The 24,789-nt window shown below is 31.1% G+C and overlaps 4 protein-coding genes across 5 annotated transcripts; 2 read left to right on the top strand and 2 right to left on the bottom strand.

Annotated features, from left to right (window-relative positions):
• Positions 1-2,264: 2,264 nt before the first annotated feature.
• Positions 2,265-3,860, top strand: LOC105256696 (PIH1 domain-containing protein 1). The gene is made up of 7 exons (XM_011266848.2): positions 2,265-2,515; positions 2,637-2,727; positions 2,789-2,971; positions 3,066-3,238; positions 3,295-3,516; positions 3,587-3,727; positions 3,825-3,860. Exons 1-7 carry the CDS (start codon positions 2,453-2,455, stop codon positions 3,858-3,860), a joined length of 909 nt encoding a protein of 302 aa, XP_011265150.1. The 5' UTR covers positions 2,265-2,452.
• A 250-nt stretch (positions 3,861-4,110) lies between these two features.
• On the bottom strand, positions 4,111-7,762 carry LOC105256695 (sphingosine-1-phosphate phosphatase 2). Of its 2 annotated transcripts, none has more exons than XM_011266846.2 (4): positions 7,273-7,762; positions 4,995-5,196; positions 4,656-4,880; positions 4,111-4,559 (listed from the first exon to the last, which is right to left on the bottom strand). In XM_011266846.2, exons 1-4 carry the CDS (start codon positions 7,757-7,759, stop codon positions 4,142-4,144), a joined length of 1,332 nt encoding a protein of 443 aa, XP_011265148.1. In that variant the 5' UTR covers positions 7,760-7,762; the 3' UTR covers positions 4,111-4,141. The 2 variants fall into 2 exon arrangements, with proteins under 2 accessions (XP_011265148.1, XP_011265149.1); XM_011266847.2 differs by having other exon boundaries at positions 4,387-4,559; positions 4,846-4,880; positions 7,273-7,597.
• Positions 7,763-11,531: 3,769 nt separating this feature from the next.
• On the top strand, positions 11,532-13,048 carry LOC105256694 (FAD-linked sulfhydryl oxidase ALR). Its single transcript, XM_011266845.2, has 2 exons — positions 11,532-12,244; positions 12,590-13,048. Exons 1-2 carry the CDS (start codon positions 12,161-12,163, stop codon positions 12,980-12,982), a joined length of 477 nt encoding a protein of 158 aa, XP_011265147.1. The 5' UTR covers positions 11,532-12,160; the 3' UTR covers positions 12,983-13,048.
• A 653-nt stretch (positions 13,049-13,701) lies between these two features.
• Positions 13,702-16,653, bottom strand: LOC105256693 (transmembrane protein 145). The gene is made up of 4 exons (XM_011266844.3): positions 16,372-16,653; positions 14,853-15,276; positions 14,187-14,776; positions 13,702-14,059 (listed from the first exon to the last, which is right to left on the bottom strand). Exons 1-4 carry the CDS (start codon positions 16,516-16,518, stop codon positions 13,790-13,792), a joined length of 1,431 nt encoding a protein of 476 aa, XP_011265146.1. The 5' UTR covers positions 16,519-16,653; the 3' UTR covers positions 13,702-13,789.
• Between the last annotated feature and the right edge of the window lie 8,136 nt (positions 16,654-24,789).

The raw sequence follows: 24,789 nt of genomic DNA, 5'->3' as shown, positions 1-24,789 counted from the left end.
CTTGCCCGCCAAAACTTTGGCGCCCATAATCCGCGATACACCGTTGCTTTCTTGTGATTACTACTGCGCATGTGCGAAAAACTCACCCGGCCACAGTAGAGAACCTCTAGGAGAGAGAATGGACAACTGATCATGTGACATGTGATCAAGCTTTTTCATGATTGGCTGGCAGAAAATGTATCAATTTTAGCTATTGCGACGCCAATGCAAAATATGATACACACAAATAGGTTAATATATGTGTGTCATGTGTGTCCTATTTGTGTGTCATCATATTTTGCATTGGCGTCGCAATAGCTAAAATTGATACATTTTCTGCCAGCCAATCATGAAAAAGCTTGATCAGTTGTCCATTCTCTCTCCTAGAGGTTCTCTAGGCCACAGTAGAGAGTCTACAAAGTGGCGACAACTGGGTGCCACTTCTGATTGGTCCGCCAGGTTTTCAAATTTATCTAAATTTTATATTGAGTAAATGAAGTGTTTAAATTAAAAAATTAAAATAGGAAATAAATAGATATATATAAAAAATTATATTGTTGCATATTGCACATTGTTAAACATGAATTTTTAGCTGGTATCCAGTTTGCGTATTTATTATTTATATTACTAATCCATTGATTTCGACGTTGTACATCTCTTGGTAATATTTTCATACTATATCCCTTGTCTGAAAAATTAGTACAAAAATCGTACAGCCAACCATTTTATAATAATTTTGACTTTTAATATAAGTATGATAGAGGAAATGCTGTCAATTTTCGCTTAACCTCACTGACATAACACTGACAGATAGAGTTACAGACAAAGACCGCATATGTCTCTTTCTCTTTCGCACATCTCTTTCTCTCTCTTACATATTTCTTTCTCTCTCGCACAATTTCGATAAAAAATGGCGGATCTCTTCTGATGTCGTCACTCTGATTATAGGCTCTCTAGACCACAGTAAAGACCCTTGCGCCGTTACATTTCACATTGACGGCGGCATTAGAAACAAAATAACTTGGCGGCGGCGGATTCGCCGAAAATTTTCCTTTTGGTGGCGGCGTAATCGGTGAGTGATAATTTATCGACGGCGGCGGCGAATGGCGGCGTGAATACATTTTTTAAAAATAAAAAACTCAACTTTAAAATATTTTAATAAATAAGCTTGGAAAATTAAAATATAATATATATATTTTTTAATTATATTTTCATATATATTATAAATATATTTTCATATATTTCACATATATTATAATATTTTCATATATTTAAATTAGATTTATCATCATATATATATTATAAATTTTCATATAATATATAATATATACATATAACAATATATATCACAATATATCACTAATATTGTTTAAAGTCGGATCTACATTGGGTGTGTTTCGAGGTCGCATCGCTACAGTAGCGCTACTGTAGCGCTACATAAGCGTGTTTCACGTTATTAAAGCGCTATAGTCTAGACAGCACACATGTCCAAAAAACATCTAAAAGACGATTTAAAAACGTCTTCTAGAAAGTCCTCTAGATATCTTTTAAGGCCGGTATTTATAGTCCGATCTTATATTTAAGATCGTCTTAAGTCTGCTTGGAGGTTGACTTAAGACCTCATTCAACCAATCAAATAGCTGCATTTCAAGCTCGAACTTAAGACGATCTCAAATATAAGATCGGACTATGAATACCGGCCTTTAAGACATCTTTTGGGCTTTTTGTGCTGTCTGGGTAGCGCTATAAAAGTACGTTTCAGGACTTTCTGCTACAATTGTAGCGGTCGCCATTTTTTTCTGCTACAATTGTAGCAAAAAAGCTGAAGCGCTACTGTAGCGATGCGACCCCGAAACACACCCATTGGTATCGTAACGTCACAAGTCATAAATCGTAGGCAAATTGACCAATCATGGTTGATTATTTTTGAAATAATCAACCATGATTGGTCAATTTGTCTACGACTTATGACTTATGACTCATTGTAGAACGGGCCGAACAGGCCTAATTTTTCGCACGATTTCGAAAATAGGGCCTCCGATTAGTTGTCGTAAATGAGACACTTCCGATTAGACACAGTACAATTGGGCACAACTGGCTTTGATTGGCTAATCGTGCTTGATCGTGCTGGTTACCCTAGGCATCGGTCGATATGATTGGCTGTGTCTAATCGTACTGTGTCTAATCGGGCAATCCCCGTCGTAAATATCCTGTCTCTTTCTAACTTATTTCACTAGTGCAGCAGTGCAGCTAAAAAGAACAGACCCTCTGATTAGAGAGTCTCTATACTGTGCAAGAGCTTTTATTTATTTGTGTGTTGTGTGTCGCGTATCATTCTTTTCAACTTTTCTTCCAGAGAAAAATAACTCATAGAGTACATCAAGATAAATTATAATAGTTGTTTATAAAGATTGAATTATAATAATTGTTTAGTAAAGTAAAAATTGTTATTTTATCTTTGGTTAAAGAGATAATGAATGACAATATATTTCTCGATATTGATGACTCTATCAAAATGAAAAATTTGTTATTATCGGTAAATATATGATAAATATATATTAAATTAATATTAATTTAATATACATAAAATAAAATTAATATTAATTTAATATACATAAAAAATTACTAGAATAACAAATATTTAATCTATCCAACAGGATAAAAATAAAGATGCTTTAAATCAGCAGATGGACGAATTAATGAAACAATTTGATTCAAAAGCATCTATTCTTGTGCAACCTACTCCTGGTTTGTATAATATTGCTCTGTACATTGTTTAACAAGAATTTTTTCCGCAATATGATTGTAGGTATCTGTGTGAAAACTAAAACAACTGATAAAAGAAAGATTTTTGTAAACATATGCATATCTGATAAAATTCCACCACCAGACGATATATCCGATACTAAACTATTTGAACTTTTAAATGATGAAGTACCTAATTATATTATACCAATGAGTATATGTGGTGAAAAAATGGAAACTGATAAATGTAATGACAATCTCTTGATTTCTTTCAATATTAGAATGATATGTATGAGTCATCTTATAAGTATTTGTAAATTTGTATTTTGCTTTTTTTATAGCTGGTACACCCAGTGCAACATATGATGTCATGATAAATGAAGCATATTTTAAAAAGTGTCAAGAGAAAAAACATTTTATGGCATTTACAATATTAGTCATACTAAGTGGAGTGGCAGATAAATTTGATAAAAAACTTGATGCAGAAGATTATATTATTCTTAAAAATCGAAAGGTAAGTGTTAATTATATAAACATTTATATAAAGTATATTAATGACTAATATTTTAGGTAATGGGAAAATTGCAACAGCATAGAATAGAAAATCGCGAAATTAAAAAGTTACAAAATCACATGCCATTGATTGAAGAAATGTCAGGTTCTATGACACCTATCATTAACACAATTAATGTACAAAATAATGATATAGCAAGAATGAATTATGTAATTTTAAAAAAACCATTAAAAGGTTCAGCTGAACATTTAATAGTTTTATTTGACATGCCAAGAAGCGTAAGCCATAAAATTATTAAATATAATTTATCTTATAGATTAAATATTAAATGCTTTTTTTTACTTACAGGTTTCAATTGAGGATATAGTAGTATTGATTAACTCTGATCATATGAATATTACAGATAAGAAAGCTTGTTGTTATGATATTTTATTTCCATATATTCTTGAAGCAAATAGTGCAAAAGCCTTTTTAGATTGTAAAATTATGGTAAGAAAGTATATTTTTTTAAATATTATATATATTGTATTATTATATTTATATATATTGTATACATATTAATTTATTAATCCTTAATTTTTTTCAGGTATTACGTGTAGATTCATTAATAAAACAAAAATAAAAAATGAGTACTAAAATATTATTTTATCTTTAGTTACTTTTAAAAAACTTTGTTAATTTTATCAAAATAATTAATTTTATTATATTTTACAGTTCAAAACTCTTAATTTTTAACTTAAAAAAAAAAATATATATATATATGTATATTACATATTAAATAATAAATTTCTCTTTCTAGATCTAGATTTTTTGCTAAAATTATAAAAATATGTAATGAATAAACAAGATATAAAATATATTTCATAGAGCAATATAAATTGAATAAATTACATAATAAATTTTTTACATTTCTGTATAAAATCCCGGTCGTTCAATACCTATCGTACTAAAAACTTGTGGCAACAAATATACTGTAGTTATTCCTATCATGAAACATGCTACGTATTTGTAAATTAGATCGACGAACACTTTATTTTGATTTCCATTATAATCTTGGCATTTCATAAGTTCCTTGCAATTAATTCGTAATATGGCACATACTATAGTGTAACTAAGACATTTGCAGAGAACTTTTGTTGTAATAATAGTAGAAAAACCAAGTACAGTTCTAAGAATTAGATGACCAAGCATAGAATATGTTGGCCAAACAATATGATAGGGTGGTGAAATCGACGAAGCACTTAATACACCATTATAATGACTAAGCCATGCTCCCATGTGAATTCCTGCTGTGACTGACATAACCATAGCAGTGTCACTTCTGAAATAAACCAAAATGATATGTAAAAAGAAAAAAATTAATTGCTTATATATAATTATAATATTAATCATATATAATACCAATACTTATCTATACCTAGTAGGTGTCCATTTATCATTGAGTGGATAATATACAATAACAATGATACTGATCACAATTAAAATTGCTGATAACCAAAAATTCGTAATGATATAAGAATTTGTTATGTCTACTAAAGGTACCAATGGAATCATTAATACAATTGTTAATATTAAGCCAATTACAATATCTAACACAGTGTGCATACCTAGATAGAGTCTGCTCATACTGACAAGTATACACCTAAAAAAATCTTATATTACACAATTCCATTATTTTACACATTAATACAATTTTACTAATACAAACATTAATAAGTAACTAATAATAAAATATCTTTACAATATATAAACTTACCAAACTAAAGCAATAAAATAGCCAACAAAAAATGGATAAATATATTTATTCATTGTAAATGATACTATGGAAAATGGAATCGCAAAACCGACCATAGCATGAGTAGATGGCATTCCATATTCTTGTGACCATTTGTTTTGTAATCTAACTGCTGGAGGACATGCTGGCCTGGGCCAACAAATTATATCTTTTAATACCTGTCCTAAGAATATATAACAAATTTAAGAATAATATAACATTTTATATTAATGTATTTAAAGTATAATATATATATATATATATATATATATATATATATATAATATACTTATATATATATATATATAAAATATATATATAATATATATATAATATACATATAATATATATAATATTTATATATATATATATATATATATATATATATATATATATAAAGGATGTTTCATTTTAATCGCCCCAGCCAAATATCTAAAAAAAAAATTCAAATTATGAAAAAATGTTTCGGACAAAAGTTGTATGGTTTCGAGGGGCCCATAAGATAGTAACATTGGTTTGACTTTGAACAGTCATTTGAAGGTCACATAAAGGTCACCTTAAATTTCTTAAATGGAATCTACTATTTTTCATTGCATATTCTTGTATCTTATCTCGAGAGCTTTCCAAAACACTATAATAAATTATTTTTTCATGAAGTACTTTTCGAGTTATAAGGCTTGAAATCATTTCTTAATTTTACATAAACCATAAAATATCTTGTAAAATATTCATGTTTCGATTATCTTACCTTAATACTTTTATATACAAAATAATGAGAGGAATCAATTAATGTAAAGAAAACACATAGTTGTTTTTAAGAAAAAATATGTAATTGTTAATTGCAAATTACATATTTTTTCTTAGAAACAACTATGTGTTTTCTTTACACTAATTGATTCCTCTCATTATTTTATATATAAAAATATTAAGGTAAGATAATCGAAACATGAATATTTTACAAGATATTTTATGATTTATGTAAAATTAAGAAATGATTTCAAGCCTTATAACTCGAAAAGTACTTCATGAAAAAATAATTTATTATAGTGTTTTGGAAAGCTCTCGAAATAAGCTACAAGAATATGCAATAATATATAGGATGTTCCATTTAAGAAATTTAAGGTGACCTTTATGTGACCTTCAAATTACTGTTCAAAGTCAAACCAATGTTACTATCTTATGATCCCCTCGAAAACCATACAACTTTTGTCGGAAACATTTTTTCATAATTTCCATATTTTTCGAGATATTTACCTGGGATAATTAAAATGAAACATCCTGTGTATATATACAGGGTGTCCCATTTTAATGCCCCACCCCAAATAACTTTCTTATTTTTAATTTTAGAAAAAGATGTTTCAGACAAAAGTTGTATGGTTTCGAGGGGGACATAAGATGGTACCATTAATTTGATCTTGAAGAGTCACATGAAGGTTACGTGAAGATCATTTTCAATTTCTTAAATGGAACACCCTATATATTTTTGCATATTCTTGTAGCTTATCTCGAGAGCTTTCCAAAACACTATAAATAAACATTTTTTCATCAAGTACGTTTCGAGTAATGAGGCTTGAAATCATTTCTTAATTTTACATAAACCATAAAATATCTTGTAAAATATTCATTTTTTGATTATCTTACCTTAATACTTTTATGTACAAAATAATGAGAGAAATCAATTGGTGTAAAGAAAACATACAGTTGTTTTTAAGAAAAAATATGGAATTGTTAATTGCAAATTACATATTTTTTTCTTAAAAACAACTGTATGTTTTCTTTGCACCAATGGATTTCTCTCATTATTTTGTACATAAAAGTATTAAGGTAAGATAATCAAAAAATGAATATTTTACAAGATATTTTATGGTTTATGTAAAATTAAGAAATGATTTCAAGCCTCATTACTCGAAACGTACTTGATGAAAAAATGTTTATTTATAGTGTTTTGGAAAGCTCTCGAGATAAGCTACAAGAATATGCAAAAATATATAGGGTGTTCCATTTAAGAAATTGAAAATGATCTTCACGTAACCTTCATGTGACTCTTCAAGATCAAATTAATGGTACCATCTTATGTCCCCCTCGAAACCATACAACTTTTGTCTGAAACATCTTTTTCTAAAATTAAAAATAAGAAAGTTATTTGGGGTGGGGCATTAAAATGGGACACCCTGTATATATATATATATATATATATATATATATATATATACATATATATATATATACTATTTTATTCTTAATAATAAATTGATTTTACCAATAGTCATAACAATGGCCCATACTAAGACTACTCTTCGACCAACTGCTCCATCAATATTCCAAAATAAGAAAGGTATAAATGACGAATAAAAGATTTCGTCTCCTAGTTCAGTTCCAAATAAAAATAGATAATACCAAAATGAATTGGTAATTGTATAATGTGGATTTTCTGAAATTGTTGAAGTTTCTTCTTTGCTCATTGATTCATTTTTTTGCTGTTTTAAAAATTCCGTTTGCTCTATGGATCTATTGAATTTCTTCGAACTGCTTATACAGTTATTTATTTTTATATTATGACAAGTCAAAATATAATTTTCTTCATTATGATCAATATAAATACGTCCTCTTTTTTCAGTTTTTTGAGTTATTTCATTAGATTTAAACTTCTTAAAATGTTTATTATAATATATTTCAATACCAAAAAATTTTTGAATTGTTGCAACTAGTTGAGGATCTTTTAAATAATTAATTAACTTCAATATCATTCTGATTAAAATTAGAGAGAGAAAGAGAAAACAAAAAGAAGTTAATCAATTTTAAATTAATCTTCTTTTTAAAAGAATTAATATATCTCTCTTATAGTCGAATGCATCCCACCAAGTAATCTGTATAAATGTTAATAATGTTACATGTTGTAAATATGAGATAATTTGCACATAAATAATGTAAGTAAGTTCAAAAAATAAATTTTCGGTGAATATGCAAAACTTTTCGCTTACCAATTTCAATGAAATTTTATTCATATATATACATATATATATATATATATATATATATATATATATATTTTTAGTATGTGTAGAATAATGTTATAATAATAAGTAAAATTTCACTTATTTCACAATATAAAGACAGTATATACATAAAATAAACTACTGTAAATGACGTTTTGTAAGGTTAGGAAATCTGTCATATCGACCGAATTTGGTCCATCAAAATTACGGTCTAAAGCCTGGAGCACATAAAAAAACTCAGACAGTAAACTTAAGACTTGAACGAATCGACGGCCACTGCCTTATTGCTCGACTGTGATTGGTCGATTCGTTTAAGTCTTAAGTTTACTGTCTAAGGGCCTCCGCACAAGGTGTTCCGTACAGTGATGGTAGGCCGGGTGATTTTTTCGCGCATGCGCGGCGTTAACGAAGTATCTAGTAGAAGTAAAAAGTGTATCACTCGTCATCCTTAAATAAATTTCTGAGGGAAAATTTTTAGAAAATTTTTACGAGCGACCAACAGCACACTTTCACTAATCATTTCACTAATCACTTTTTCCGCTGTACTTTAAAACATTATAACATTCACTCGGGACTCGGGACTTCTTTCTAGCATCACCGACCTCAGCTTGCCCGCCAAAACTTTGGCGCCCATAATTCGCTATCTGATACACCGTTGCTTTCCTGTGATTACTACTGCGCATGCGCGAAAAAATCACCCGGCCTACCATTAGCCCGGGTCCACAATAGGTAATTTAAGCCCTAAGCCTTAAGAAATTGACCAATCACAGTCAAGTATGAAGAGAATATCTGACTGTGATTGGTCAATTTCTTAAGGCTTAGGGCTTAAATTACCTATTGTAGACCCGGGCTTACTGATTCCGTATCGTATTACGTTACGTTAAGTATAGATCGTAAATTTAACTCCGTACGTAAACTTAAACTTCAGTCAACGCACAGAAAAAATCGTAACGTAAAGATATGTCATGCGCGAAAAAATCACCCGGTCTACCATCACTGGCCCTAAGTCGTAGGCAAATTGACAATTATGGTTGATTATTTTTGAAATAATCGACTTGTGGTGTTAAGATACGACCAAGTAGATCCGGCTTTAAAGTCATTCTACAATGGCCGTAGCATAAAGTTATAAGGCGTAAGACTAAAAAAATTGACCAATCACAGTCGAGTATTCTCTTAATACTTGACTGTGATTAGTCAATTTCTTGAGTCTTAAGGCCATCACACACAAAATTGCATAGCTGCATATGCATAGCATAAGATCATATGGACTAATGAGCATCGAGTATTAAGTCGCCATATTGATTTATATAACATAATATTCGATACTCATTGGTCCATATAATCTTATGCTATACATATGCAGCTATGCAATTTTGTGTGTGATGGCCTTTATGCCTTACAACCTTATGCCACGACCATTGTAGAATGACCTTTAAAGCGTCGTCTACCTTAGACCATATAGAAATGGACTGCGCATTGCCTTTGTTTTGGCTGTTGCCAAGTTGGGGCAAAGAGAAAAAGATATAAAATCTGTGTGTATGACAAGAAAGAGACTAGGCCTTAAGACCCTCAGTTATATGGGGATTGCCTGATTAGACACAGTCCGATTAGACATAGGGTGCTTTCCATTTAGCAACACAAGTCGACACAAGTGTCATTCTATCTTTGTTTATTGTTATTCATTGAAAAAAGATAGAATGACGCTTGTGTCGACTTATGTCGCTAAATGGAAAGCACCAATAGATTGCCTGATTAGACACAGCCCGATTAGACATAGCCAATTATATCGACCGATGCCTAGAGTAATCAGCACGATCAAGCACGATCAGCCAATCAAAGCCAGTTGTGTCCAATTACACTGTGTCTAATTGGAGGTGTCTCTAGTTATATCACTTAGATTGCTGTCCTTGTCTATCAACTCGCCAGCAGTCCCAGCACTAACGCGCAGTCCATTTCTATATGGTCCAAGTCGTCTACAATGGCAATAGGATTAATGGATTAAAGCTGTAACTCAAGAAATTGATCAATCACAGTCGAGTATTCTTTTGATGCTTGATTGTGATTGGTCAATTTCTTAAGTTACTGCTTTAATCCATTAATCCTACTGCCATTGTAGGCGACGTGTAAAATCTCATTGTAGACACCGCATTAGCCGTTCAGTGAGTGGTTGTGGGTGTTTACGACACTAATCGGACTGAGCAGTGATACTCAGCGATAGACTTCCTAAATTTCGCTAGACTAATCCAGATCAATGATGTGTCTCTAGAGTAATCGAATTAGATTAACAGTCATTAATAGTGCGTTCGAAAATATGTTTGGTCGGTGCTGGGAAAAAAGATAAAGTTGGCAGTATTGAAAACTCCCAGTGCTGCGTTTTGTTTCTCCCATTGAAATTCATTAGGATTGTATTGTATCGTATGTACTATATATGAAAGTGTTGCAATTACATTAATTATTATTATGGAACAATATATTTTACTCGAAAACATCATTTTTTAATCTTTGAGTAGTTCTTCTTCAGATAGTGATGATAATAATGAAGAATTATAAAATATTTTATTCGAAAATAGAGGTAATAACAATAGAGATGAAAGGAAAATAATACAAAAAATGATTATTTGGAAAATGTTGTTACCAGATATAGTACTCCTATATTGCCAGTTCTGTAGGAGGAATGAACGAAAACATTACGATGCAGACGATAGCTCCTCTCTCGCACACTTCTCCGACGGTAGCACTTTTGCGCATGCGTCAAATATATATATGGCATATATATATATATATATATATATATATATATATATATAAATATATATATATTTGATGCATGCGCAAAAGTGCTACCGTCGGAGAAGTGTGCGAGAGAGGAGCTATCGTCAGCACCGTAATGTTTTCGCTCATTCCTCCTATAGAACTGGTAATATAGGAGTACTATATATATATGGGTCAAACTGATCGAGAAAATTGTGAAAAACATCATAAGAAAATATAGAAGATACTTTATTATTCTTTTAATTAATATATATTTATTTATCAAATATGTATTAATAAACAAATGTATTTTACTGGAATAAGATGTATAAAATAAGAATAACTCTATAAAATAAGAATAACTCTAAACCTCACTTTATTTTAATTATTAATATAATAAACAATATTAATTTGCAAAATAATACTACAAATAACAAAATGTATGTACGTAAACAATAATAATTAAATTTTACCATGAATTTCTTATTTATCTTGTAATTTTTGAAAGTTTATCAATTAAATATGTAATATGTGAAGTTTTTATTCGTTACAATATTATTTAGACGTTTTTTATTTAGAAAACATACATTGAAGATAATAATAAAGTACCTTCTATATTTTCTTATGATGTTTGTCACAATTTTTTCGATCAGCTTGACCGCAATTTCTTTCGATGATTGTTAATCTAATTCGATTACTCCAGAGACACATCATTGATCCGGATTAATCTAGGGAAATTTAGGAAGTCTATCGCTGAGTACCACTACTCAGTCCGATCAGAGATCCGATTAGTTGTCGTAAACACCCTGTGCTTCTGGATGCACCCAATATTGGAACATAACCTCCGGTTCCACCCGTATTGGCACATGCTGGTATTCTTTATTCAATGATCCAAGGTCCAAGCAGTTTTGTGAAATGATAAAAAGAGGCAAAACACTGACATACCGCTTTCAAGTTCCTCTCTGTACGGGCCACGGACTTTAAAGGCCTTTAAACTGGATCCACAATAGGTGTAATAAGCTTTGAGCCATAAAAAATTAATCAATCATATTCAATTAGTCTTCTTACATTCAACTGTGATTGGTCAATATCTTACGGCTTAAGGTTTACTACACCTATTGTGGGTCAAAGGTTAGATTACATCATGGAGTGACTCAAAACCGCTGTAAGAGCGGTAGTTGTAATTTTCAAATTTTTAGTATCATAAAAATGTTTTTAACTGTCCATAAATCCATTTCACCTGACTTCATCATGAAATAATTTCACTGAAAATGTATTAGGATTTAAAAAAACCCTCGAGGTCAATTTTATAATTATAAGAGAAAAAAGAGGTTATGCTGCACATGTGAGCTATTAATCTGTCTGCAGTAGCTCTTTACGTACATACTCTTTGCTAAAAAAATGTCGAATGAAAAGCCGTGTCGTGCTTGCACGGACTTTAGGACTTGGGCGAAACGTCAGAAAGAAGCCTATGACTCAGAGAAGGTAAACCAGTAATTCATAAAAATATTTATTAATAATGTTCAATAATCTTAGCTTGATATCTTAGCTTGATATCTTAGCTTGATATCTTAGCTTAAAAAATGCTATATAAAAATTACTCTTATTTCTTGAATATTTTATATATTCATATATATTTTATTTCATATATATTTCATTATATACACATATATATAAATATATAATAAAAAAACATACATGTAATCATGTACATCTTACAAAATAATAAAATACATATAATATATATTTTATATATTTTATTATTTTGTAAGAATTGCATATAATTATATATCATTATAATATTGTATTCACAAATTGTATTTTATATAGGAAGCACAGAAAAAACAAAACCAAACTTTAATTAGCAATAATGGTACTCGAGACAATTGCCCTTTAGACAAAGATGAATTAGGTTCAAAGTCTTGGGCCTTTTTACACACTATGGCTGCATACTATCCAGATAAACCAAGTGAAGAACAGAAGGCGGACATGAACAATTTCTTTCACATATTTTCCAAATTTTATCCTTGCAACATATGTGCAAAGGATTTGCAGGAACAATTAAAATATTCACCACCAGAGACTGACTCTCAGGAAAAATTGAGTCAATGGCTATGCAAACTCCATAATGAGGTAAACACGAAGCTTGGAAAACCAGAATTTGATTGTAAATTAGTGAATCAAAGATGGAGAGATGGCTGGCTGGATGGATCTTGTGATTGACGATAAATAATAATAGTATTTTCTAATGTACGATGGGACCTGAATATAAGTATGGATTATTGTAGATAATTATTTGTATCTTTATTGAACATAATTTATTGGCCTTAAATTTACACACACACATACACAAAATTGCATTATATGTACATATAAAAAATGAAAATTGACAACAATACATTTTCTTAAAAAATTTGTTACGCCCATCTTTTTTCCTAGATAAAATAGAATAAATAAATTGAAAGGAATTAGGCTATATATGTATTTAAACAACATGATAAGAAACTAGCGAATAAGAGCCACCGCGGATGGTAATACGTAAATTTTAATTGTTCGCGAAAATTTAAACGTGCACGAGGCATATGCATGTTTTACTTGCATTTACCAAGATATAGATTCTCATTTTTGAGAATTTTATAAACCCTCTTTACCCCCCCCCCCCTTTAAAATAGAATAAACTTTTCATTTTATTAAAATAAGAAACAATTTAAAATAGTATTATGCGCTTTATTATAAATATCTTTGTGACAAGATAAGATAAAGGTCATATAGATTCCAAATTGTTTACATAGAAGTTTTTGCCAATATAGAAGCAAAAAATTCAGTATTATTAACATTATTTGATTATCCAAATTAGGACGTCTATTTTAAGATTCAATCCAAAAATGCATACATTGCCATGCATCTCATTACACTATGTATGGTAAAAAAATATACTAATATCACAAAAATTTGTTTTTCTTCAGTAACCACTTAAATAAGAGTGTGTTCCATCAATAGTGATACATTTCTATTTACTATTTTTTTTTCTCATGATTGATTAAGGTAAGCTGGTGTTTGCGTGATAGTAAATGCCGTAACTGCAGCTCGAGAACCAGGCTCGTAGCTGTGATCTTGTCCATGACCACCTATAGGCACAACTTGACATGTCCTAATGTGGAATGGAAACCGTTTATTATTTACAGATGGTCGAGTTACATATAAAAACGTTATGTGACCCAAGAAGACAATGCAAAGGGAACTTCCTTTAGCGACGCTCTCTCTCACCCATTTATCCACAAACAGAGTGATGGTCAATATCTATAAAAGATAAAATATACATTACATATAAAACTTTATAAAATGTAAAATGTTTTGTTCCAATAGTATACTTATACATAAAAATGACCAGAAATTACTTTAAAATAAAATTAATATGTGAATATACCGTTAGCGGGTGACAGAGGAACCACATTGATCCCAAGATAATTAGCGAAAAATAGAAATGGAGTTTTGTGTTCAGTTTCCTAATGGTCTTGAAACAACGAGTGACGAATACGAACCAGGCGATCAATTTCAATGCTATTATTCCATAGCCCGGTGGCGATTCATAAATATACAACACCAATCCGGGGTCGAATATCTCAGATTGATATATATACAATGACATTTGACAGCTGGCAGTAATACTAATAAACAGTATAAGCCATCGGACTTGGGACGGCGTAAGGACACTTTTGGTAACTGTGTAACCAAGCGCAAGCAGCAACATGAGCACCGTGTACAGAATTTCGGAGCATGCTCCCGACAGCTGACCCAATAAATGAGCGTTCTCGGCTAGCGCTCCCCTTAAACCAAGATTAACGTAACTGTAAATCTCACACAACAGGCCCAACAATTGACACAACACGGAAATCATAAACAACTTGTAGGATATATGCAGTAGTCTCCTCGAACGTAATTGCAATGCTACGTAGAAACTGAGCGTAGTGACTATCACATAAATACATGCAGTCGCTATCAGCAGCGGCAGTATATCTGCAAACAAGAACAGACACAATTAAGGAACGCTACTCTGAGTTTCGTCGATTGTCATGAAAGTCAAATTACTTGCAGAATTCGTCCGCGGAGAAGTGTTCCTTCCAGAATGTACCGATTGGAGCGTTAGTCAACGATATCCAGTATGTGACATTCAAGCCTGTCTTGGAAGAGCAGTCGGCTAAAACTACGAACCACCATCTCGGCCGTGCCGAGATAAATCTCCTTTGACTATCGCATCGAATTATACCGTCATCATCCTTCTTGCATCCCGATAAGTGTAACGATGTGTTCAAGGGTATTATTTGACCGTAATCAATATTAAGGATACTTTCTTTCTCTCGGCATGTTTTGTTGGAAGGATAGACAGTGGGCCATTGATGAGGTCCATCGTAGTAAAGCAACAGATTTAAATCGCGCTCCTCACCTCCCAATTGAAAGTGGTATCGGAAAGTGCCGCGTTCCGTTAAAAAACAGAATCTCGCGACAAATGCCCAATTCTGAAAATTCGTCATTTCCATATATTATATATATATATTTTTTATTTATATTATCTATCTATACCACAATTTTTTTTATCAAAGCTTGTTATTTTATTGGAAAAATAATAACAATGTAAAACTGATCTTGTGCATCAGTCAATATTATATTAATCGATAATAAGAATAACTGTAAAAATATTTTTTATATTACTTCTCTCATTACATTTAAAAACTTTTTATGATACGTAATAAAATGTATATATATATAAAGTATATAAATTATAGGCGTTTTTTTAAAATTGTTTTTAATATGATATTTCGAATCGTATCAAAACATAAAAAATACAATTTAAATTTTCATTGATTAATTTTTATATATTTTATATTAAATCATAATAATATTTTTATATTATTTTACTATTATTTAGAAATTTTTCTGTAATATATATAACAGAGTATATAAATTATGGAATTTTTAACCATTGATTTGCCGAAATTTTTAACACGATGTTCCAAACTATTATAACAAAAAAAAAAATACAAAATTAAATAACATCATACCCGAGAAAAGAGCAATTAAGAGCCACCGCGGATGGTAGTGCGTAAAATTTTAAAGATTAGTAATTCGCGAAAATTAAAACGCGTGAACTTCTCGCTTACGTCTCTTCAGGGGGGGTAAAGAGAGGTCTTATAGTATTCTCGGAATTGAGAATCTATATCTTGGTTAATGCACCAAGTAAAATATATGCATATGTCTTTCACGCGTTTTAATTTTCGCGAATTACTAATCTTCAAAATTTTACGCACTACCGCGGTGGCTCTTAATTGCTCTTTTCTCGGGTATGATGTTGTTCAATACATAACAGAGCCTAATTTCTTTATTTATTAATTTGACAAAATTAAATCTTCGATGATTAAATTTTGCGTATTTTATATATTTAATCTACATAAATTTAATGAAAATTTATTCAGTTTAGTCATGTTTCAGTTATAACAAGTGATTTTTTTACGCTCAATTATTACTGATGTTTTCAGAGGGATAAATTGCCTCGTTATAAAATCGCGCGATTTTTTTTTCACTTGTCACATTAATCAGTTGATATATACAATTACCTCGCGTGTCATCAAATCACCACGAAGTATCTTGGCATCAACGTGTCGCAATAACGGCAGATGCGCGATCGAGAAGAGCAATAATAAAAGGCCCAGTTTCGAATTTCGAGTGCGCGACAATTCTCGTGCGACAATTCCTCCGCACATAACTACAGTGATCGTTACGGACGCACACTGTCAGCGGTCAGGCAAGCACTTTGATCAATATTTCTCGGTGCTATGTGACTTGTATAACGAGCATCGATTTGTTTGTTTGCGTAAAAACAAGCCGTTTGCGAAATTGTATAGAAAGAGCGTGTTTGGAATTTTATATTTTATTTTTACAGTTTTGTACTTTCTTTTCCATTTCATCTTTTTCTCTTTCTCTATTTATTATATATATTTATTTTATATTTTTGCCAGCGATTGAAATAATAGAACCTGAAAAAACAGGTTTTGCTTCTGTATATGTATTATGTATTGATCCCTTGCTTTATCGTAAATTTTTTATATGTAAAACGAATTGATTCGAGCCCTGATGCAAAAAAGAGGAAAAAATGAAGAGTAAAAGTAGGATAGAGACATGTAATTTAAAATTAAAAGGCGGCAAATTTTTGGATCGACGAGCGAAAATTATGTTTGCGCGCTTAATAAATTGACTATGCATACTATATGACTCGAATGTCCCTGACATTTATGTCGCTTGTGCGATATGTACTATGCATGTGCAATACGTCATTTTCTCGCCAGGTTGAATTGATTATTTGCGATGCGGCGAGGGAAAATGATTCATTTATCATAATATAACATTATGTTATCACAATTTTTGAAAAGAGAAAACATATTTTTTAAGTAAGTCACATAACTTATCATTTATATATATTTTTATATAATTGGTCCACTATGCCAATAAATAGTAGCGGATGGACAGAATTATAATGAGCTATATATATATACACGGTGGACCATTTTAATCCGTCCACGGAAATATCTCCTCAAATAGGGGCGATAGCGGAAAATGCCTCAGACAAAAGTTATATGGTTAAAAGAGGATTATAAAATGGTGTCATTGGTTTGACCTTGAAAAGTCGTTTGAAGGTCACCTTTAATTTTTTAAATGAAACTCCCTATTTTTTATTACCTATTCTTGTAGCTTATCTTTCCAAAACACTATAATTAAGTAAGTTTTCATTAAGTACTTTCCGAGTTATGAGGCTTGAAATCATTTCTTAATTTTACATAAACTGTAAAATATCTTGTAAAATATTCATTTTTCGATTATCTTACATTAATATTTTTATGTACAAAATAATAAGAATAAATTGGTGTAAAGAAAACATATAATTGTTTCGAAAAAATGTAATTTGCAATTAACAATTACATTTTTTTTCGAAACAATTATGTACTTTCTTTACACCAATTGATGATTCTTATTATTTTGTACATAAAAGTATTAATGTAAGATGTGAGATCCACAGAAGCTTGCATCAACATTGCTGCAATGTTACAATATTGCTCATTGCAGTGTAATGTTGCAGAAATAATGCAGAGACATTATTTTGTAATATTTACTTTGGCAATATTGCAGCAACGTGTTTTAGCATAGTGAAAATGTATAACATGTGTTTCTTTACTTGCCGCTACGCGACGACACCCAATTTAACTAACTCGTATTCGAATTCATTTAATTGTAAGATGGATATAAGGTCTACAAAAGATTAATGTAGTAATTATATTTCTTGTCTTGCGTCAGTTTAATTTCTGATAAACTGATTTGGTTTACTTAATATTCTGAATCCTAATGAAGGATCTAGATTATTAAACAAATATAATTTGTTTAATAATCTGGATCCTTCATTGGGTTTCAGAATATTAAACAGATTTTTCTTAATTGAATGGGTAAATAGAAAATAATTCATTTATTGCACATATTAAAATATTCTGGTGTCGAATGTATGTAAAATAATTGTATGTATATATTAGTGAGATAAATAGATGTTTTTTTAAAATCATTTTTTCTTATTTTAAACATTTTTTTTATATTTTCAAAGTTTATTTATTAAATTTAAAACGGCGTCTGTATTTATAGCAAAACGCGTTTTAATATTACAAATACGTTGTACTGTAACATTGCTACAATCTTACATTACAATATTCCTAAAAGCGGACATTTTAACGTTGCTACAATTGCACAACAATGGTATAACAACATTTTGCAGTGAATTTGCAACGTTGCAATATTTTGCGATGAAAGATTGCTGCAATCCAGACAGCACAGGACATTCTATGGATATTAAATTTATTTATCCATTTTACGTCCGCACGCCCACATGGACATGAAATGACCATTCATCGTACATCCGATTCGGGACATCCGTTAACAATATTTGGACGTTCACAAAATGTCCGATCTTGGACGTCAAAGTTTCGCGCGAGCACGCAAGGATGTGTTAGTTCGTTCGTTTACCGCTATGCAACGTGCGATGCGCTATCTTTTTCGTATTTAAGTTTTAGTTATGAGAATTATATAAAGTTTGCAAAGAGTAACAAATAAGATTAAAAATAAACTGTTCAATTTAATTTCTGATCTCAATACTAGAATTTCAGATATTAAATTGATTTTATAGGTCGGACAAGTAAATGTCCGGCAAATAAACGAAAATAATCCGTTCATTACCTATTTAAAATGTAAAGTGCAATATGCGAGTATAAATTATAAATAAAATTTTTATATGAAATTTTATATGAAATTTTCATGTAAAATTTTATATGAAATAGATAAATTATATTATTGTTTAGAGATTAAAACATGTCCACCAATTTCATAAACAGATATACCACGGACGTCCACTGAATGTCCGAAGAACGTAAAATGGATCATCTGTGGATATCCTCAATATCCTTAATGATCATCTTATGGATGTTCTTCGGATATTCGTGTGCTGTATGGGAATGTGTACGAAATCTTTGTGTGCTGTATGGGTTTCTATAAAATAAGAATAACTCTTAACTTCACTTTATTTTAATTATTAATATAAGATAATTAAAAGAATATATTTTATAAATAAGTAAGTAATTTATAAATAACGGAAAAAAGCGAAAGATTAATAAATCAAAAGAAAATAAAGAGCAAAGACAGAATGTTCGTCTAAGGTAATTTACTTTCTGTATTTAAGTTTCGATTGAAATTTATTATCAGAGTTTAATATACAGAATTTTTATTGCGGTTTCTACTTTCATTTTCTAGATCATTTATGTTAATAATTCACGTTGTCTACTTGATTACTGAGGAATTGAATATTTTCTAATTATTCTTTATCCCTAACAGCACATGTAGATACTGAGAATGTTCGAAGAATATCGCAAAAGTACAATGCATATATTCTCAGAACATTCGAGATACATACTATGATATATTAAGTATATACTAAGAATGCTCTAATGTCCGCCTATTTTGGTTAATAGTAAATACTGAGAATATCTTGCAGTATAATTCATATATGTAATATAAATACTTTTGATAAATGCCGTAAACGCACACACTATTTCTCATTTTAATTTCAAATAATCTTTTTAATATTCTAAATCCCAATCAAGAATCCAGAACAACTAAATTACTAAACAAATTTTAAATTAAGTCAGCTTATTATAAATTAAACTGATTAAAAAGAAAAAAGAAGAAACTTTAGAACTCATGTTAAATACCAGTCCTTTATGTCCATTTCACCAAAATTAAACTACGAGTTTGGTAGCGCGCGTAGCGGCAAAATGAGGAAACACATGCAATATTATAGAATATCCGGAAAATATATGAGAAAGAATATACTAATACGCGAGATATTCAAAGTATATTCTGAGAATATATGAAAAATAATATACAACAAGAGATGTTATGGGATTATTCTCAATATATTATATCTGTAATGTATATTTACAGTATAAGTATAGAATATTCGAATGATATCATGTGCTGTTAGGGATTAGATAATATAGGAATCGTTTGGGGAAATTTAGGAAAATCATTTTAATATTTAAGAAATAATATTTTCTTTTTAATAATAAAAATGTATCGAACATTAAGTTAGCAGATCGTAATTATGTTTAATATATATTATAAACGGAATCGATTAGAAATCATTTGGGGATAATATGTTTATTGACACTTTTATTAGGGAAAATTGCTGTTTTGTAATTTAAATAAATTTATGCAACGGGGATTGCCTGATTAGACACAGTACGATTAAACACAGCCAATTATATCAACTGATGCCTAAGGTAACCAGCACGATCAAGCACGATTAGCCAATCAAAGCCAGTTGTGCCCAATTGTACTGTGTCTAATCGGAGGTGTCTCCGTTCCGTTTTACGCATAATGCGCATAGACTGTATAGAGAACCGTTCCGTTTCACTTAATGCGCGCGTTGATAGCGCACAGAATTCCCTGTATCCCCACTACTTCTCGCGCATCAACGTATATCAGCTACCGCAGCTCGAATGTAAAGCGTTTGATGCGTTTGTTATAAGTTTGTAAAAAATAATATAATAATAATATAATTTATAATATAACATATAATATATAATAATATATTATATATAATTATATAATATATAATAATATAATATATAATAATATAATAATATAATAATATAATATAATAATATTTAATAAATATAATAATATTTAAATTATAATTCATTTTAAAATATTAAAATATTAAATATAAAAATTATTTAATATATAAAAATTATTATACATTTTATTTTATTTTTGAATAACGATAATAAGTTACCTGTTAAAATTGATAACGAGTAACAATAATGAGTTGCTTTAAAAAAAAAACGGTAACGATAACAAGTTACTTTTATAAAATTATTAATACTTTTCAATTATGACATTTTTATATAAAATACTTTTTATTATATTATTTTTTTATATAAATTTATAGTGCTTTTGAATAAAGCAGATTTATCGATTTGAGAGCGTCATTGACCAACCATAGCCATATATTTTTTTGAAGAATAAAATAGCTAAAATCGATTAAACCTCCTTTATTCAAAAACGTTATTATATATTTATATATTATTATTACTCACCGAAAATGTTCTTCAAATACTAATCTAGAGTAACCTGGAACAACTCGCTCAACATAATTTTCTATTTTTTTATTAAAAACATTTTCCCCGCGTGTTTCACTAATCATTAATATTAAATACATTAATTCACATTCAACATGTAAATCTTTTGTTTCATTTTCACTATCATCACTATCTTCGATAGTATCACTTAAATCATTTTCTTTAATGTTTTTTATTAATAAAAATGAAGTTATACTAGATAATAACTTTTTGTCCATAGTAGTAGCCATTTTTAATTCGCATCAAACGCATGGTAACCGTTCCGTTTTCAAGCGTGCATCATGCGCATTAACAAAATGGAACGATATCGAATGCGCGCATCACATTAAATGCAGTCTATGCGCATTATGCGTGAAACGGAACGTACCCTAGGACCGGTATTCATAGTCCGATCTTAAGATTTAAGATCGTCTTAAGTCTGCTTGGAGGTTGACTTAAGACCTCATTCAACCAATCAAATAGCTGCGTAGCATTTCAAGCTCGAACTTAAGACGATCTCAAATATAAGATCGGACTATGAATACCGGCCATAGTAGAGAACCTCTAGGAGAGAGAATGGACAACTGATCAAGCTTTTTCATGATTGGCTGGCAGAAAATGTATCAATTTTAGCTATTGCGACGCCAATGCAAAATATGATGACACACAAATAGGACACACATGACACACATATATTAACCTATTTGTGTGTCATCATATTTTGCATTGGCGTCGCAATAGCTAAAATTGATACATTTTCTGCCAGCCAATCATGAAAAAGCTTGATCACATGTCACATGATCAGTTGTCCATTCTCTCTCCTAGAGGTTCTCTAGGCCATAGACATCTTTTTATTGATTCAGGTCGCAAGCCCCTCAAAATGACGGAACGAATTAAAATGCAGCGGGAACGCACATGTATTCAAAGAACAATAAAACATCATTAATATAAATCATAGACATAATAAGTATAGACCGAGCATACATTGTATAAGCGTTAAGCATACGAAAAGTAAGACAAAAGATGTAAGATGAGTTTCTTTCTCTTTTCAATGCCGGAGAAGTGGGGAGCACTTCTCCACATCTTCTTGCGCCGGTTTATCATGGAGGGGCGTGGAGATAAGGAGAAGTGCTCCCCACTTCTCCGGCATTGAAAAGAGAAAGAAACTCATCTTACATCTTTTGTCTTTCTTTTCGTATGCTTAACGCTTATACAATGGATGCTCGGTCTATACTTACTATGTCTATGACATAAATAAAGTAATATAAATAAATAAAATAATGAAAAGTAAAATAAAAAATCCTAGAATAAAGGTAAAACATTGTAGAACAAGATTTATTTCGTATTTATTCTAAATGTAAAATTTGATCATATACATAGTAAAACAAATAGATATAACAAAATATTGCATAATATTAAGAAGGAATTGGAACACTTGGTGACACAACAATATTATTTAGCCTATCATTAAAATTAATGTATATTTTATTGACATTATTTAGAAGTTAGAGATAAAAGAATTTATATGTATTATATGTATTAATAATTATATGTTATAATATTTGATATGTTATACATTATATATTATTATGTTATTATTTATGTTATTTATTGCTTACTTTTTTTCTTTATGTATCTTCAATTCTTCTATAAGAAACTCTCTTCCATTATATACTCACATCACACATTGACGCCATTTTGGGGGAGGGGGCTTTGATTCGGATTGTCCAGACTCTAGCCGGTATTCATAGTCCGATCTTATATTTGAGATCGTCTTAGGGGTGGGTAGTGAGACCTCGAAGTAACAAGACGTGTGCTCCAATATACATTATTCGTTCTTATTATATTTAACTTGTACAACCTCCATTTATATAAGGAGAGCATCGACATCATTGACTTGGTGAAGCAATCCGCTTCTGCTCGCCATATTTTTTGTGATTGCTTGGAACGCAGCAAATAGACGACGTATAATTTTGCGCAGCTCGGTGCCACGTCGCTCGGCCATCTTGGCCGGCCGTACACGTGGGAGAATTATTCAAGAGCACGGTCAGTATTCCTGCCAACATGTCCATCCAAGATCCGATAGACAACCTCACAAATGTGTCTCGTGCTTCTTTACATGACAGTGATAAAAATTTTCTGATGTTAAATCCTAACGCAGTCATTCTTTCAGACGAAGATAAGCTGAATGCTATCGCTCTCTCTCTCCTTCCTCTTTCCTCGTTTTCTGATTCCATCCTCCCAACTATAAATAATCCAATTACTGATACAACTGTTTCTGTTTCGCAGCCGCTCTCTAAATCTAAAGATTGCTCCGTCCCAGTGGTTGTGTCCGCTGTGGACGAGGATTCTGTCACATACACTTGCGAGGTGGATAAAGAACCCACTCTGATCAGGCTTAAAAAGAATAAGAGAAAGAAGGACTGTAATCCTGCCTCATCTGCGAGTAAACGTCAGGTATTGGGCGAGGGGGATGGTCGATTGATGCAAGGTAAGACCAATCTCACCCCTTTTATTTTAGACAAGAATTCTGACATGGAGGCCTCGCAGGGTCCCCCTGAGCCTACGGCGAACTATTACGACAGCAAATCTGCTGGTCCTTTTGACGTGATCGTTCAGAGAACCATCTCCAATGGTACTAATTGCGATAATAATGGAATCTCAAAGCCTCTTGCCATCGATCCTTTAGCGGTGGGTCGCCTACTTTACTTTGAAAATAAAAATGACATCCAGGAATTGAAAAAAATTGGCTTTTCAAAAATTAGCATCCGCTTTAAAACTTGGGAGGCGGCTAATAATCTTATTTCAAATCATCTTTTAAAAGACAAAGGATATTTTGCATATATTCCATTGTACCGCACAACTCGCAAGGGTATCATTCGAGATGTTTCGCTCGATCTTTCGAATGAGGAAATTTTGAGGGGCCTTGAGTCCTCTGTCGATGTTGTCTCTGTGCAGAGGTTGAATAGGAGACGGGGGGGCTCCCTCTCTTCCTCCCCTTCGACTTATACCCGTAGTAAACAATAATAACAATGATTCGTTGATCCCGTCTCGTACCATTTTGATTACCTTCAAAGGTCAAACTTTGCCAGACCGTGTTTGCCTGTACATGATCAAACATTCCATCACTCCATTTGTATCTAAGACCTCTCTATGTTTCAAGTGTTTTCGATTTGGTCACATCGGCGCCCAATGCAAAGGTCATGCTAGATGTATTGATTGCGGGGAGGCGAGGCATGGGGACGGTGGGGCTTGCCTCGGGAGAGGTGGAGCCCCTCTTTGCATAAACTGCGGCGGACCACATAGGGCCTCGGACTTCTCCTG

This window comes from Camponotus floridanus, unplaced genomic scaffold (genome assembly GCF_003227725.1).
Source record: "Camponotus floridanus strain SB8 unplaced genomic scaffold, Cflo_v7.5 scaffold34, whole genome shotgun sequence".
NCBI lineage: Eukaryota > Metazoa > Arthropoda > Insecta > Hymenoptera > Formicidae > Camponotus > Camponotus floridanus.
Note: the sequence above shows the minus strand (reverse complement) of the source record. Positions and strands in the feature narration are given on the sequence as shown.

Excerpts from the sequence above, each read along its gene's own strand:
- LOC105256695 (XM_011266846.2), bottom strand. The coding sequence starts at position 7,759 with ATGATATTGAAGTTAATTAATTATTTAAAAGATCCTCAACTAGTTGCA. Across the intron at positions 4,881-4,994 it reads TATTTTATTGCTTTAGTTTG|GTGTATACTTGTCAGTATGA; the intron begins GTAAGTTTATAT and ends AGATTTTTTTAG. Across the intron at positions 4,560-4,655 it reads GATAAATGGACACCTACTAG|AAGTGACACTGCTATGGTTA; the intron begins GTATAGATAAGT and ends GGTTTATTTCAG.
- LOC105256696 (XM_011266848.2), top strand. The coding sequence starts at position 2,453 with ATGAATGACAATATATTTCTCGATATTGATGACTCTATCAAAATGAAA. Across the intron at positions 2,972-3,065 it reads AAAAATGGAAACTGATAAAT|CTGGTACACCCAGTGCAACA; the intron begins GTAATGACAATC and ends CTTTTTTTATAG. Across the intron at positions 3,728-3,824 it reads TTTTAGATTGTAAAATTATG|GTATTACGTGTAGATTCATT; the intron begins GTAAGAAAGTAT and ends AATTTTTTTCAG.
- LOC105256693 (XM_011266844.3), bottom strand. The coding sequence starts at position 16,518 with ATGTGCGGAGGAATTGTCGCACGAGAATTGTCGCGCACTCGAAATTCG. Across the intron at positions 14,777-14,852 it reads CTTCTCCGCGGACGAATTCT|ATATACTGCCGCTGCTGATA; the intron begins GCAAGTAATTTG and ends TCTTGTTTGCAG. Across the intron at positions 14,060-14,186 it reads TCCTCTGTCACCCGCTAACG|ATATTGACCATCACTCTGTT; the intron begins GTATATTCACAT and ends TATCTTTTATAG.
- LOC105256694 (XM_011266845.2), top strand. The coding sequence starts at position 12,161 with ATGTCGAATGAAAAGCCGTGTCGTGCTTGCACGGACTTTAGGACTTGG. Across the intron at positions 12,245-12,589 it reads AAGCCTATGACTCAGAGAAG|GAAGCACAGAAAAAACAAAA; the intron begins GTAAACCAGTAA and ends TATTTTATATAG.